Source organism: Carcharhinus amblyrhynchos, chromosome 4 (assembly GCF_965287045.1).
Source record: "Carcharhinus amblyrhynchos chromosome 4, sCarAmb.v2.hapA, whole genome shotgun sequence".
NCBI lineage: Eukaryota > Metazoa > Chordata > Chondrichthyes > Carcharhiniformes > Carcharhinidae > Carcharhinus > Carcharhinus amblyrhynchos.
In genome coordinates, this window is record NC_137327.1 from 23036617 (window position 1) to 23052650 (window position 16034).

At 42.0% G+C, this 16034-nt stretch overlaps 1 protein-coding gene across 1 annotated transcript; it reads right to left on the reverse strand.

The window, feature by feature from the left end:
- Positions 1-2661: 2661 nt before the first annotated feature.
- On the reverse strand, positions 2662-6355 carry LOC145342524 (uncharacterized). The gene is made up of 3 exons (XM_080188084.1): positions 6300-6355; positions 5258-5580; positions 2662-4334 (listed from the first exon to the last, which is right to left on the reverse strand). Exons 1-3 carry the CDS (start codon positions 6303-6305, stop codon positions 4250-4252), a joined length of 414 nt encoding a protein of 137 aa, XP_080044210.1. The 5' UTR covers positions 6306-6355; the 3' UTR covers positions 2662-4249.
- Positions 6356-16034: the final 9679 nt, after the last annotated feature.

The following is a 16034-nucleotide window of genomic DNA, read 5'->3' on the forward strand; positions in this document are numbered from 1 at the left end:
CCAGTCCCCCCAGTACTTCCTATCTCACCATGTTCATTGTATTTAATATTTTACACTCCTCCTCTTTAACTAAAAGTCTGAATCATCCTCCTCCTTAGTAAAGAGAGAAACAAAGTACTCATCAAGAACGCTGCCCACACCTTCCGAATCAATCCACAAGTTACGATGTACACCTCTAATAGGCCCTACCACTTCTTTAGTTATTCTCTAACTCTTAAGCTATTGATAAAACATCTTAGGGGTTTCTTTGAATCCTTTCTTTGCTTTCCTAATTTTTATTTTTACTTCAGCCTTGTACTTACTATACTCCTCTATGCATTCTACAGTATTAAGTCTTTAGTGACTGTCTTAAGCTTTCTTTTTCTGCTTGGCCTAGAAATGAAAAAAATTGGGTTACCACTGTAATAGATTTTGGCTTGTCCTTACATTGGAACAGGTAAGGGGGCTGATCAGGAAAGGAGTTGGATAATTTGAAGAGGATAATAATTGAAAGGGAGGTTAAGTTGCAATCGGGAGGGATGACTGGTCACTTAATGACTGACAGTGGCCTGTTAGTGTATTGTGGAGCACACGTGCAAGATCCTACACTCCATATTAGTTTTCTATCCTATTTATCCTATTTTCTATCTTATTAGTTTTCTATCCTATTTGCTTAACCTCCTCTGACCAACATATCCTTCTATTCCTTTATCCCTCATATAATTAACTAGCCATGGGTTGATCCATTTGGAAAATGCCATATTGTCACAGTTCAGTTCATTTGGTGTTACTGTCACTTCTGACTCAGAAGGTTGTGGGTTGGAAACCATCATCAGGATTATAGTGTATTATCTAATCTAGTAATGCAATACATGCCGTCGAAGATGATTGAATGGCGGAACAGACTCAATCGGCCAAATAGCCTCATTCTGCTCTTATATCTTATGACAAGAGTGTTGTGCAGTCCAGGAGTGTTGAATTATTGGAGATGCTATAGGTTACACATTAAGCTAAATTTGTATCTTGGCTGTTTAAATGTAAAGGTAAGTATTCCTTGACAGTATTAAAAGAACAGGGAGTGCTTCAGTAGCCTAGCCAACAGTTCTTCCTGAATACCAGAAAACCCCAAATTTCCTGATCGTTCCTCTCAGTGCTGTTTGTGAAATGTTGGTGATGCTGCTCTATCTACAGATTAATTATTGCACTCCAGTTTCATTATGGCAAATATTTCGAGGCATTTTGACATTTTACAGCTTTATTAAGAACAATAGAATAAATGATCCCCTCCAGCATTTTGGGTAAAGATTTCCAAATAATGAATAATCAATCTAATAATCAATAATCAAACTATCAATCTAATTTTTGCATTAACTGGCCGCAATAAATTAATCACCAAATGTTAGATGGAATTATAATGTTAATGAAGAACTCATCAAACATCAGCAGAACACCAGCTCTGATGAAGAATCACCCAGACTTGAAATGTTGACTCCGTTCTCACTCCATGGATGCTACCAGATCTGTTGAGATTTTCCAGCATTTTCTGTTTTTGTTTCAGATTCCAGCATCCATAGTAATTTGCTTTTATCAGGAGAATATTATTGGTCTCCATCAAAACTGGATACAATATAGTTTATATTTGTATTCAGTAATCTTTGACAGTGTGCAGATAAATAGTGGTCTGTTATAATTGTAACTTCTTTATTTCTGTACTCACAGATAATTAATTATATCCCTAGTTGCATTCTCTGGAGAGGAACACATAGTGATTTCTGAGAATGTCATGGGAACCTAATTTTCCCCAAGTGCCAATGTTAGAGAAACACGACAAAGACCAGAAGTCAGCCTGTGAGGAAGACAGCAGGAGGGATGTAAGCTCCAGAGAGAAATATCCAACAATGGTGCAGAACATGGTGAATGACTTGAAGGAGGGAAAAGACAACTTTGAAACTGCAGTGAACAACGAGTGGATTCTCAATCTGCCCATTTCCAGTCATAAACAAGGATAGAGATTATTGACAGGACTTTGTGCAGACTGCACAGATTAATTTATGCCAGTGGAATAATGATATTGTCTGATTGCATGGCATTTTCACAGTAGTCTGGACTGAACTGAGAATGTTGACGCCACAAGTCACTTTATTGATTACATTCATGTCTCAAACTTCTTCACCCTGCCCCACAGTATATTAATATTTTAGCAGGAGCTCCATGGCCTACTACGTAGGGTTGAGGAGAGATTCAAATTATATTCTTTGATGTAGACATGTTTTTCAGACAATTTGGCTGACTCTGTTTTTCTTTCATCACTCTTCTATATAGTTTTGAATACTGAGGCAAGCTACTTTAATTTTCTTAAACCATATATACAATTATGATAAATTTCCTTTTTTCTCCAGAAATGTAACAACTATTTTTTCACATGACTTATCTTCTTTCTGCAGGGGACTTGTTATTATTTTGGAACAAAACAAAATACTAAGAGGTATCTCATTTAATGTAAGACTTGTGTTGAAAAACACTAAAAAGGAAAATACGCATTTACATGACATCTTTTCCAACTTCAGCATGTCCCAAAATGCTTGACAGGCAATGATGATACTTTTGAGGTATAGTCAACATTGTCATGTAGGAAGTTAAAACCAATTTACACATAGGAAACACCAGTAAAATAATAAGAACATAAAAATAAGGAGCTGGAGTAGGCCGTCTGGCCCCTCGAGCCTGCTCTGCCATTCAATAAAATTATGGCTGATCTTTTCGTGGACTCAGCTCCACGTATCCACCCGCTCACCTTAACCCTTAATTCCTTTATTGTTCAAAAATTTATCTATCTTTGCCTTAAAAACATTCAATGACATGGCCTCAACTGCTTCATTGTGATGTGATTTAGATTTTAAAACCCTTCTTGGATTCTAAGCTTATTTAAGATGTTGCTTTATCACCAATTTACTTTTAAATAAAAATATCGCACATTGATCTATTATTGTCACATGTATTGGGATACAGTATTGTTTCTTGCATGCTATACAGACAAAACATATCATACAGAGTGCATAGGGAGAAGGAAAGGAAAAGATGCAGAAGATAGTGTTGCAGTTACAAACAGGGTGAAGAGAAAGATCAGCTTAATTTATAAGTCCATTCTGATAGCAGCAAGGAAGAAGCTGTTCTTGAGTCGGTTGGTACATATCAGACTTTTGTATCTTTCTCTTAATAGAAGAAGATGAAAGAGAGTATGTCTGGGGTGCAGGGGGTCCTTGTTTATTTTATTCATTATGGCATCACTGGCTGACCAGCATTTATTGCCCATCCCTAGTTGCCCAAGGGCCATTGAGTATCAACCACATTGCTGTTGCTCTGGAATCGAATGTAGCCTGACCAGGTAAGGATGACAGATTTTTTTTTTCCCTAAAGGACATTAGTGAATCAGATGGGTTTTTCTGACAACCAACAATGATTTCATGGTCATCAGTACATACTTAATTCCAGATTTTTAAAATTTAATTGAATATAAATTCCAGTATCTGCTGTGGTGGGATTCGAACCCGGGTCCCCAGAACATTAACTGAGTTTGTGGATTAATAATCGAGTGATATCACAAGGCCATTGTCTCCCCTATATGATTACGTTGGCTGTTTTTCCAAGATAGCAGGAAGTGTAGGTGGAGTCAGTGGATGGGAGGCTGGTTTGTGTAATGGACTGTGCTACGTTCACAACCCTTTGCAGTTTATTGTGGTCTTGATCAGTGCAGGAGCCATACCAAGCTGTGATACATCTGGAAAGGATGCTTTCTACTGTACATCTGAAAAAATTGGTGAGAGTCATAGTGGACATGCCGAACTTCCTTAGCCTTCTGAGGCAGTATAGACATTGGTGAACTTCCTTAACTATAGCATCAATGTGGAGGGACCAGGAGAGATTGTTGGTGATATGAACACCTTGAAATGCTTGACCATTTCCACTTCATCACCATTGATGTAGACAGGAGCATGTGACCCAACTGCGTTTCCTGAAGTCGATGACTATGTTCTTTGTTTTACTGACATCGAGAGAGAGATTATTGTTATTGCACCAGTTCACCATATTCTCTATCTCTTTCCTGAAATCCGTCTTGTCATTGTTTGAAATCTGACCCATTACAGTGGTGTCATCAGAAAACTTGAAAATGGAGTTGGAGCAGAATTTGGCCACACAGTCATAAGTGTGTAAGGAATATCGTAAGGGCATCGGTGTTGAGGATACTTAGCAGGAGAGAGTCTCAAAGAAATCACTTAACACTCAGGGTTGGTCCTTGCATCAAATGGTTTATCTCGCCGGTGGGGAGATGACATCTGGTAAAGCCCAGTTCCTCTCTAACAAAGGAAAAACATGCATTCTTATACATTTTTCAGACATCCACACAGCCCATCATGGCATATACAATAATATCGATTACAGATTACATACATTGGCTACATGACTAATGAAAAAGGCATTACTTAAGGTGGGCTTGTGCGTCATCAGCTCCTGGTCTCATGGACACGACTTATTAATACTACCTTCCTATCTCCCATCTGGAGTCCTTGAGTTTACAATACTCCTTGTCCAGTGGGCCTCCTTATCATTTTCTATGAATGCCCTCCCTAATCTTGTGTGTCTGGCTTCCTTAGGCTGGTATCAGCCATCAGTACCTGTGATAACTGTTTCTGCTGTAGAACACAAGCTTGTGAATAAGCCAGCTAATTGTGTTCAGGATTGTGGCTAACCCAGCTAGTATCCATTTTGTGTCATTTTATTATTCTGAACTTCTGTTAACATGTTGGAGCTGATATGCAATAAATTCAGACACATTCATAACATAATATCTATTCTTACAAATATAGATTGTTATACAGCATTTAAGAATATAAATTGTTGTATAGGTACCTAGACCAATGACACTATTCCCTCCAAACCTTTCTTTAAATCCCCTTTCAACAAGGATAATCTGGAGGAGATGTAATTTCCTATCCTTACTGATTGCGGTCTGTGGGTTAAGAAGTCTCAGATCCAGTCACAGAGGAGCCAGATCCCAGGCCACAGAGTTTAGAGATGAGTTTTATTGGGATAATGGTGTTAAAGGCTGAGCTGTAGTCAATGAATAGGAGTCTGACATAGGTGTCCTCGTATTCTAGGTGTTTCGGGGTTTAGTGAGGCCAGGAAGATGGCGTCTGCTGTGGACCTGTTGCAGCAGTAGGCAAACTGTATTGGATCCAGGCAATCTGGCAGGCAGAAATTGATTTGTGCCATAACTAACCTTTTGAAGCACTTCATAATGATGGATGTCAGAGCCACCAGACGATAGTCATTCTGGCACACTGCCTGGCTTTTCTTTGGTGCAGGGATGATGGTCGTCTTCTTGAAGCAGGTGGGAACCTCAGATTGGTGCAAGGAGAGGTTAAAGATATCTGCAAATACCACTGCTAGCTGTCCATGCAGGATATAAGTGCTCGTCCGGGTACCCCATCCAGACCAATCACTTTCTGTGGGTTGATGTTCAAGAAGGATGATCTGACATCTGCGATGGTGACCTTGGATACTGGTTTGCCTGAGGCTTCCAGGGCAGATTACGTCCTCTTGCTGAAAACAAGCATAAAATGTGTTGAGCTTATTGGGAGTGGTGCATTATTACCAGCGATTCTACATGTCTGCACGTTGGAGCAAGTTATGTCGTATAAACCTTGCCATAATCGGTGGGTGTTTGTGCGGCTAGCCAGGGACTCTAGCTTGATCTGATATTGTCCCTTGGCATGTTTGATGGTTCTCTGTATATCATATCTGGATTTCTTGTATAGGTCAAGGTTACCCAACTTGAATGCCTCAGACCTGGTCTTCAGTAACAGTGGATGTCCCTGTCATCCATGGTTTACACTGTACAATCACGAGATAATTTTTTCAGCTCCCTTTAGAATAAATGTCTTAAATTATATAATACAATGTGCCAGGAATAAATGCAGTGCTGATAATTACAGGAAGCATTGCCCTTTTGGCAGCTGTAATGGAATGTAATCAATGTCTGGTATAACATTACAATACACAGGCCAATGCAGAACAAAATTGCATGAAATCATTAAAGAATGTTGCCACCTGGGGGAAGTTTGAGTTTCTTTATTCGGGTTAGCATTTACATAAGAAGTTGTTATACCATTGTGCTATCCCAATGTCAATAGGCTAATCATAGCACAAATGGGGTTGCTCAACCTTACTGTTTGTCAAGTGAACAATTATGTGTCAGGTGTGAAAACTGTAGCAGACTCAAAAAACCATGGTGCTGTACTTACTGTCTGAATCCTACTTACTGCCATTTTCCAATCTGACCTTGGCCTCAGAACCTTAATGATTAAGATCTTTGCCACCTTCATCTCCTGGTTGCAAAGGGTCACAATGTCCTGAGGAGTGATGGGGGGAGTAGGGGTCATGCTGTTGGACAACAAGTTAGCCCTCCTCCATGAAGTGGGAGGTGATGCCCATCCTCACCTCGTTCTCCACCTGACCTTCATCCTCTGGATCCTCAGTGTGTTCTTCCTCAACTCCCTCCTGAATGTCCTCCTCATCCAAGAACAAATACCGCTCAAGATCATCCTTGGAAATGTCAACATTCCACTGTAGAGCCAGATTGTGTAGGGCATAGCAAACCACGAACATGCTGTAGACCCTCTTGGACCGCACTAGAACTGTCAAAGCTGCAGGACCGCATCTTCAGGACTCTGATGCACCACTCAGTTAAGATCAGATGGCACTATAAGCATCATTGTATTCGGCCTCCACTGTGCTGTTTGGCCCCTGCACTGGCATCATTAGTCAAGACCTGAGGGGATATCTCTCGGTCCCAATGATCCATCCCTGTAGCCTGTGGTATCCCTCAAAAATGCCACGTATCTGCCAGGGATGTAACTTTTTAAAAAAATTCATTCATGGTACATGGGCATCGCTGACTGGCTAGCATTTATTTCCCCTCTCTAGTTGCCTGAGGGCAGCTGAGAATCAATCACATTGCTGTGGCTCTGGAGTCATATGAAGGCCGGACCAGGGAAGGACAGCAAATTTCCTTCCCGAGAGCACATTAGTGAACCAGATGGGTTTTTCTGACAATTGACAATGGTTTCATGGTTATCAGTAGGTTCTTAATTCCAGATGTTTTTTATTGAATTCAAATTCCACCACTGTGGTGGGATTTGAACCCGGGTCCCCAGAACATTAATTGAGTTTTTGGATTAGTAGTCTAGTGATTAGACCATTAGGTCGTTGCCTCCCCCATATAATGTCCCTTGGAAAATGAGCACACACATGCATGATGTGCATCTGGTGGTCAAACAGCTGCACATTGAGGGAGTGGAATCCTTTCAGGTTTATGAAGGGGTGCTACGGAGCTTGAAGACAGAGCAACATGGGTGAAGTTGACTGCCCTCTGCACCAAGGCGGGTCAACTCTATTTTGAAACCCCATGCTCTCTCATCCTGCTGAGCTTGGTCAGAATGTATGAAGTCCAGAAATTAGCATAAAGTGCATCCGTGACCACACAGGTCACGCATGGAGCCCAGGAAGGTCATCATTGCTTAGATCTTCATGGCCAGGGAGCGGGTATTATCCGCTGCCACATGGCACACAAGGATATAACACAGGTACTGCACAGTCTCTTTTGTGACACAGAGTCTTCAACAGCACACGTTGTCCGACAGCTCCATGAAGGACCCACGAGTCCTGTAGACACTTGGTCTCCTTCAATGCCTTTGTGCCCTTTGCACAGCTGGTGTAGCTTCAAGCCTCTGAACCAGCCTTGGTCTTCCCTCAGTGTCACTGTACCTTGCTGCTGGAGTCTGTTCTCCTCCAGTGTAGCATTAAGTCGAATAGCCAGTTCGATAAGCTTCATACCAATTTCAAGCAGATTCCAGTGAGAAATGAGAGTGAAAGAGAGAGAGCCAGCTTGATGTAACAGACGGATAACATCAGCACCACCCCTGACCCATTGGCCTTCAGAACGTGGAAGCAGCCAGTCCCAGCCTGTAGCTGCTTACTCACAGCTCAGGTGCCCTCATCTCCATAACAGACTCTCCCCAATCTATTCCCTCACCCACTTAGACCCACTTTTGGCCTCCTGTCTGGTTCTCCCCCTCCCTTATGCTCTGTAACACTGGGGTTCTGATAGGAGAGTTTCATGCTCACTTATCCGAATGGCCAGGGCCATCTGGATCGTGACGTCCACCTTGGGGGTTAACGGATCCTGAGTGGCAGGCGTCGGGGTCTGGCAAACCTTGTGCCTCTAGATCCTGTTCAGTCAAGCCTTGAGCCATGAACCTTGAGTAATCATCCCATTGCTTGACCTTAAGATTGTAGGCAGCTGACATTGTGAAATGTTTACTCTTGATGATCAGTTAGCTTAATGACATGAGTCTCAGGGGCGTTGGAGGGCACAATTGCTTTATGCTTCAGGGATAAGCAAAGTGAATAGACATCCTTCTCATTCATGCTGCATCATTCTGAGATCTCACTGCTGTCTTGTGGGAAAATTTAAGCCTCCTGAACAGCTACTCCAGCGGCTGTACCCACTGCTAAAAACAGATAGCAGGACCAATACACCAACCTCGGCTCCGCCCTGCCAGTGTACCCAGCTGCTCTCCTCTTTCGCTCATACTCCCAGTACCCACTCCCAGCTCCCAGAACACTAAAACACACCCCGCAATCCTCCAGATACTCACGACCACCCTCCAACCCCCCAACAGTAATATATAAATAAAGGTTTTCCTTGTCTGATGTAATTTGATTGGTTTGATGTTGATCCAGTGAAATTTTCCAATGTTTGACAGTTGGATAAATCCATATTTTAAAGTTTCACTGCAACATTAAAGTTGTACTGAGCATAAAAATGTTTGGGAGACATTTCAACTTTTTCTGATGAACATTTCTTTAGAGATCCGAACTTCAGGGCAGCAGGACTCCAATCTGAGCCTGTTTTTGTGCTCATTGACACCCGCCCTCAAAAAGGAACCATACTTTTCTGTGAACATTAATTAGTGTCATTGCTGTTTGAGCTGTAGATGCTCTACTGTGGTATCAACTGGAGCATATGAGGGGCTGCCGATGGTTGTTTATTGTGGTGATGGGTTGGAAGCTTACTGGTAGAGAAAAAGAGCATTAGAAGGTAAGGGGAGCCCAGAAACAAACTACCCTGGCTGGAGGGATTGGGAGAATGAAGGATGCTATGGGTGGGGCTTGATAGATAATGGAGGTGGAGATGATGACATGGGAGGGGTATAATGGCATGTGGTATGAACAGCAAGGGGTGAAATGCATTGGAGGAGAATTGCAGAAGGTGTAGCATGGGAAGGAAAATGCACTGAGGGATGGAATGGGAGATGGAAATGATAAACAGAGGAAGATGGTTAGTATGGGATAGGAATATGAAAAGGCTGAAAGAAATAGGATGACTCTAGCATGGAAAGGACAGTATGGGAAGGATAGAATGGCATAAGATGGTGATCTAAAAAAGTACTGTTGCAATATACTAATCCCACCACAAATGTTTTGTGGATTAATAATAATACAAGTTTTTCTCCATATTTTCTAATTGGTCATTGGGTTGATTTAGTGAATGAAGCATAGTCCATGGGCTGTTGGGTTCCTGCTTTCTCTGCTCCCTGTCCTTGATTATTGAGCTCTTGATGTTTCCTTGCTTCAGATGCAGGGCATTGGGTCCCATCTGTCACTGCTCCTCAGTTGCAGTTACAGGACTCTGAACCGCTTGATGGTCCCCAGTTTTGGTTACTGGGCTCTAGCCTGTTCCTTTAAGGTCACAATATCTAATTGCAATATTCAGGCATGCCCTGAGATGACTTCAGAACTAAAAAGGTATTATTTTTATGTGATTGACAATGGGTTGTAAATCCCTGTCTATTTTCTAAGGTCAAACCCATTTTATTTGTTATGTCTTCAGTTGCCATTCTGGTTTCTCCTTTACTGTCAAGGCATCCTTTACTTCAACTTATTTGCAAAGTATTTGGGAATTTAAGTGTCATATTACTTTCTGTAATTCCTTTCACTTTTAGGATTCCAACACACTGTGAAGAACATCATGGGAAATCTATTCAAATATAAATACGATGATGGGACTCAAAACCTCAATCCGTACACACAGTACAAATACTAATTTGCCCTGGCAGAGGACGTGGCTCCTGTGCACACTAATCATATATTCTAGTCAAACCATACATCCCCACCCCACCCCTCATTTACCTCCAGTCCTGCTTTTGTGAGTTCCAGAAGTAATTAGAGCCGTGAATAACCTCTGCATCATTTAAATTCCCTGCCATATATATGTGGTGTGCTGTCAACAGGACATAGATCTGCTGACAGCAATAAATTGTAGTCTTAAACAGCACCACAGTGCAACTTCTTACAGTAAGCATTTAGTTCAAACCCTAGATTGTGTGGAACCCTTCTGGAAAGGGCAGACAATATAGAAAGCATGCAATAAGCTGGAATGAATTAGTAATGCAGCAAGGCAACAGTGTTGGGACAAATGGGTTTGCCAATCATATAACAAGTTGGATGGACAAGGAGTGGTTTCATGGACAATAAAGTGGACAGAGAGAATGGAACAAAACTGAAGATAGTGGAACATTTGGTTACTGTGAAAGACAGCCAATGGACCAACAAGCAGGTGAGACTGAGCAAATGTGAGCACAGTGGACAAACTATTGGTGAGACAATTGACAAGAAGTTGATTAGGTGCAATAGGCTGGCTAGATGGGCAGCAGTATACGAAAACAGCAATAGGTTGAACTTGTACCTTTGTGGACAGATAGATGTTCATTGACTACTTAACAATTTACATCTTAATGAACTTGTATGAAGTCACATCATAAAGCATTCTAATAAAGGTGTTAACTGTAATGGTGTATTGGCAGAGGGGTAAACTGAGCAAATGTGAACTGCAGACTATATCAGAAGGACAGAAGGAAGAATGGCTGAGCAGCAATGTCCTGAAACAGCCAATATGAATAGATTCAGTTTAAATTTGAACAAAAAGTTCTGATTACAAAACAGAAATGTACAGGAAACATCTGAAACATTCATTAACAATCTTGAATTATAAAATTCAACTTTTGAAAATTACACATGCTGCACATTCACTTACCAAAACCCCTGGACAAGATTGTAATGACTCTGCTCATGTTTTTTTTCTATATTGTAATCTGACCGAAACAATGGCAATTTAAAAAAATTCCTATCCAAAGTAAAATATCAGATTAAAGAAAATATTCATATCCAACAGAGTATTATCATGACTAATTATGTCATAGACTTTTCCGGAACATCTTGTCTATACTGTGATCGTTCCAACTTGAATATAATAATTAAACATTCACTATGCCTACAATGACACCAAGATGAGGAATACTAGGGAACATATTTTTTTCCTTTTCAATACTGTGAGGATTCAGAAATTGAAAATGTAATCAGTGCAAAATAGTTTGCTGAGCTGTATTTTACAAGTGGAATTTTACAAGAGTGATTTGAAGTGTCCAGCTAGCATGAAAATGGGAGAATTCCTGATCTGTTTTTTGGGTGAGTTTTCACACCTAATCTTCCATACTTAGACATTGAAAGTATGGGCTAAACTGTTTTTAGCGGCTGCAGGCAGTGGGCTGGACTTAATTTGCCAGCCAACCTGCAGACGGTGCTATTGCTCACGCACAAACCTTTGATTCTGCACATGCACAATTTCAACCGCAGAGAGAGAGAGCTGACATGCCCCTGCTGTTGCAGGCAGCCTCACAAATTCTACCTCCCCACCTTAATTGCAGGGGCCCATATGGACATCTAGCCACTGGTCCGAGCATGATGCAGAGTGTACAGCAGCCCCCCCTTCCCCAATTGGGCTGCCCCTTTGGGTCCTGCCCTTTTTGGCCTTGCCCCTTCAGGCTCTGCCCCCTAGTATTGCCAGGCTGGCACTGCCAAGGAGCACCCCTCCCTTTGCCCTCAGCCTCCCTGGGGTGCCTCAGTGGCCTCCGGTTCCAACAAACTGTTTCCCGTTCATAGGTTGCAGGTGTTTTCCTCATTGGAGAGAAGCTCTCCAGTCAAGACCATAAAGGCAAGTGAGCCTAGACGGTTCAACGCTAGGTTCGCTAAACAGATGGACATTAAGATTACTATATATTTAAATAAATTATTCAGCGCCTTGCCCATTTCTGGCGAGAGGCTGACCTTGCTGGAAATCCAGCTCTTGTAAGAAAGCAAGAGGCAAGAAATTGGGTTTGATCCTGATTTCTCGGCTGTCACATGATTTTACCGGTTTGCCTAGCCCATCAGCCCATGGTCAATCATGAGCTCCACAACACATGGATATTTCGTCCCCGTGGCAAGCCAGTAAAATTCCAGCCAAATCTCAATTCTTTCTTTTCATCATGCTTCAAGAAATAAAAATCTGCCTTTTCTCTTGGTTTTCATTTTTTTTGGAAATCCATCTTTGGATATGTGAGAAACGCAGCTCACAAACAATTTAGTCAAGTCAAGTTCCGAAGGAGCAAGATATTTTATTTAATGTTCTTGCAAGACCGGGTGTCCAATAAAATAGGCACACCTTACATAGATTTGCAGCACATTTTATACTTTTTTACAAGCATTGTAATGGCTTTGCAAGGTGTTGTTCTCCCCTAATTGGTGGTCCCTGTCCTATCTATGTGTTGTCATTCCCCTATTGGCTCGAGGTGCCCCAAGTTTCCATCCCCTCTACTCCCCATCTAACAATGTCTCCTGTTATCACAAGAGTGCATTAGTAAACTCATCCGTCTTATCTAACACTGTTACATGTCCAGTTCAGATTGGCGGTAATCAATCCTTTGCCAACTTAATCACTGCTGTCCCGACTATCTCAGTGACCTTTTTCCCCCTTTTATGCTTAGTTGTAGAAACAACACATCTTGTATACCATTTGCTTTTTATAACTTGGACCTCGTACATTCCTTCAGGATGTGGTGTACGCTTCACTGCACACCACACATCTGGTGTTATTCCTACACCACAGGCAGTCTTTTTATTGTCCCTGACTATTGCTCTGTTAGCAGCAGCGAATTTTATGCCCTATGTTTGTGACTAAAATCACAGTTGTTTCCATAATGTGGGTTATCAATGTGCCTGACTATATCCAGTCTACCTAACTTTAGGCTATTTTTCTATGGTGTACAGATGTATGTGTTAACAGCATCTTTACCTGTTGTTCACAGATATGACTAATTCTCCAAACTGTGCTCAAATATGTTAAATTGTTTATTATCATTTTATTCTGAAAGTCTACCATTGTTTACACATTTTGCTTTTGGACCAAATTAATTGCTTTTGAAACACAGTCATTGATGCTATGCAGGCAAATGCATCGAGATCCCACAAAGAATAATGTAATGAATGATTGATAATTAGTTTTGGTGATGATGGTTGAATAATGAAGTAGGTTCGGGATATCATAAGAACCGAATAATTCATAGTGAATCATTCCAAATGAACTTCCAGCATCACATTGGAAAGATGCTTCACCTCCAATGATGCAGCATTCCCCAAACACGACATTGGCAGCCTAGATTATGTACCCTAAATCCTGAGTGGGGGTTTGAATCTGTGATCTTCTAGGATTGCTTTAAGAAAACTAAACTAAGCTAATACTATCCACATCAAACTACCAGCTTCTTATTGAATCTGAACTCCCTCAGTTTAAGCCTAAAAACTAAACCAATTTGGAGTGAACTAATGAAAATATGGTCCCCACATCTGAGCCCTGAAGGTAGCTGTCTCTTCCATTCACCAGAATAACAACTCACACAACCATTTTCTCTACATTCTTTGCTTTTGCTGTGCACAGGTTAAGTAACTCCGAAAGAATGAAAAACACAGACTAAACATATAGAAGCAAGAAAATGCATTTCATAGATGCAATAATTTATTTTTGTTGTTTCAAATTTCTTCTGGTGTGATATGGTTTGTGGGGAAATACACTGCTGGAAGGATTTAGGAGATTAATAATATTATTATTCACCCTTTGTTTGGTTGATCCATCCTTAATATAAACTGTTAGTTTCGTTACCGGCCGTTTCCGCCAGATACCCGCTAGCGTGGCAGCCACCAGACAACTCTTGGTTTCGTTGACACCGTTAGGTTTCCACCAGTCGAGTTCGGAGCGCCAGGGGCAAATTCCCCAGCCGGTAGCCCTCCCGATATATTCCCCTTTTCTCCCGATCCCGATTGTAGACTTAGACGACCACGGGCTGTCTCGTTCGATCACAGTTTATTATACAATACAATCTTGCAAGATCGGGTGGGCTGGTGCGCACACCTTACATAGATTTACAGCACATTTTATACTGTTTTTTTTTACACATTGTGATGGCTCATATTGTGTTATTCCCCCTTATTTGGCAGTTAACCTTGTTAACTTTAATCACTGTAATGGCTTGCATTGTGTTATTCCCCCTTATTTGGCTGTTAACCTTGTTAACTTTAAACACTGTAATGGCTTGTATTGTGTTATTCCCCCTTATCTGGCTTTAAACACTGTAAATGGCTTGTACTGTGTCATTCCTTCAATTAACACTCTCTCAATCTCCCATTCTGCGCTTAATCTCATCACTGTCCCGAACTCAGTCAACTGTCTGTCATGTGCCTCCCCCTTTCTGTATGTTGCTGAACTCGTTACTGTTAGCTCTTGCAGCCTTAAAAATTACATTACTTCTCACAATCCCCCCTTTTCTTTTTACTGTCTGTAATTTTTTATTTATATATTTTTTTTTAACTAGCATTCCTTTTTCCAGATCTAGTTCAGATATGCACGAGTAGGTTGTTCCAGTTTGGCTAACATACTATCCACTTGCTCGTCCCAATCTTCATCATCGGGAGACCTATCTAGGAGGGTCTCTCTTTCCTCCCTTTCCAAGTGGATTCCCACCACCCTTCCATCAGTGACATCCCGTTTCATAAGAGCCGTTTCTATCAGTCTCTGCGTTAATCCCCGAATGCAGGGAATAACGCAGCATCCTAAGGCCGCCAGGATCCCTGATACCACCATGAAGGATACTAACATTGATACTACCACCCCTTTCCATCTCCCGAACCATTCGTCCAGCCACCCGGTCCAGTCGGTGTTTGCCCCCGAATGCTCTGCCAACTCGTCGGCTAGAGTTGTCAAGCCCCTCAGAGCCCGGGTGATTGATCCGTCGGGAGCGGTATTGTTGGGGATGAAAGTACAGCATTGAGTCCCGATCATAACACAGACTCCCCCTTTCTCGGCCAGAATCATATCCAGAGCTAGTCGGTTCTCCCAAGCCATTCGGGACGTAGCATCTAACTGTTCCGTTATCCCTTTTATAGCATCCCGGGTATAGTTTATGAACCTCTGTTGGTTATAATATATGTAGTTTATCCAATCTACATTTTTGTTGATAGTGACCCACCAGAACAGAGATTCGAACCCTGCCGCTATTTGATTCCTGGCTTTATATTCGTCCGGGACCCCTCTGGGTACCCCGATGGAATCTAGGTAAATCCTGTCATCAAACGAAGTGGGGATATTGCGGCGCTTCCGGGTTGTCCGGGGAGTAACCTTTGTTCCCTTTCGTTCAAAGGCTAGGGTGAATGGTATGGCTAGTTGTACTATGGCACACGTCCCAGTCCATTTCCGGGGTAAGGTGGCTCGTAGTTCTGCACCCCCGCAGTACCACCAAAGGTCGGCCCGGGGGACCTGTATCTGGGAATAATTTCCACCATCCTTAGTAGTGTCTACTTGGATGACCTGCTGACACAGAGTCAGGCTCCCAACGTTCTGATCCCACTCTTTCCCCGTCCTCTGTATGCAGGTTTGATGGACACCCGATGCCCCGGAAAAGGAGGGCGCCTGGGAATACCGGTTGTGCTGGACCGGTGGGAACGTTAAGCCCAGAGACTGACATGTGGGATCTTCCCAGGCGGTTCGGTGTTGGTACAGTTTCACCAAACACTCAATTCCACCTTCTTTTAGTTTAGGGAGTGGAACCACCTGCGGACTCGGTCTA

What these genes read in the sequence shown, in the direction of transcription:
- LOC145342524 (XM_080188084.1), bottom strand. An exon ending in ATTATGAAGTGCTTCAAAAG is followed by an intron (nt 4,335 to 5,257) that starts GTTAGTTATGGC and finishes TTCCTTTGTTAG; the next exon opens with AGAGGAACTGGGCTTTACCA.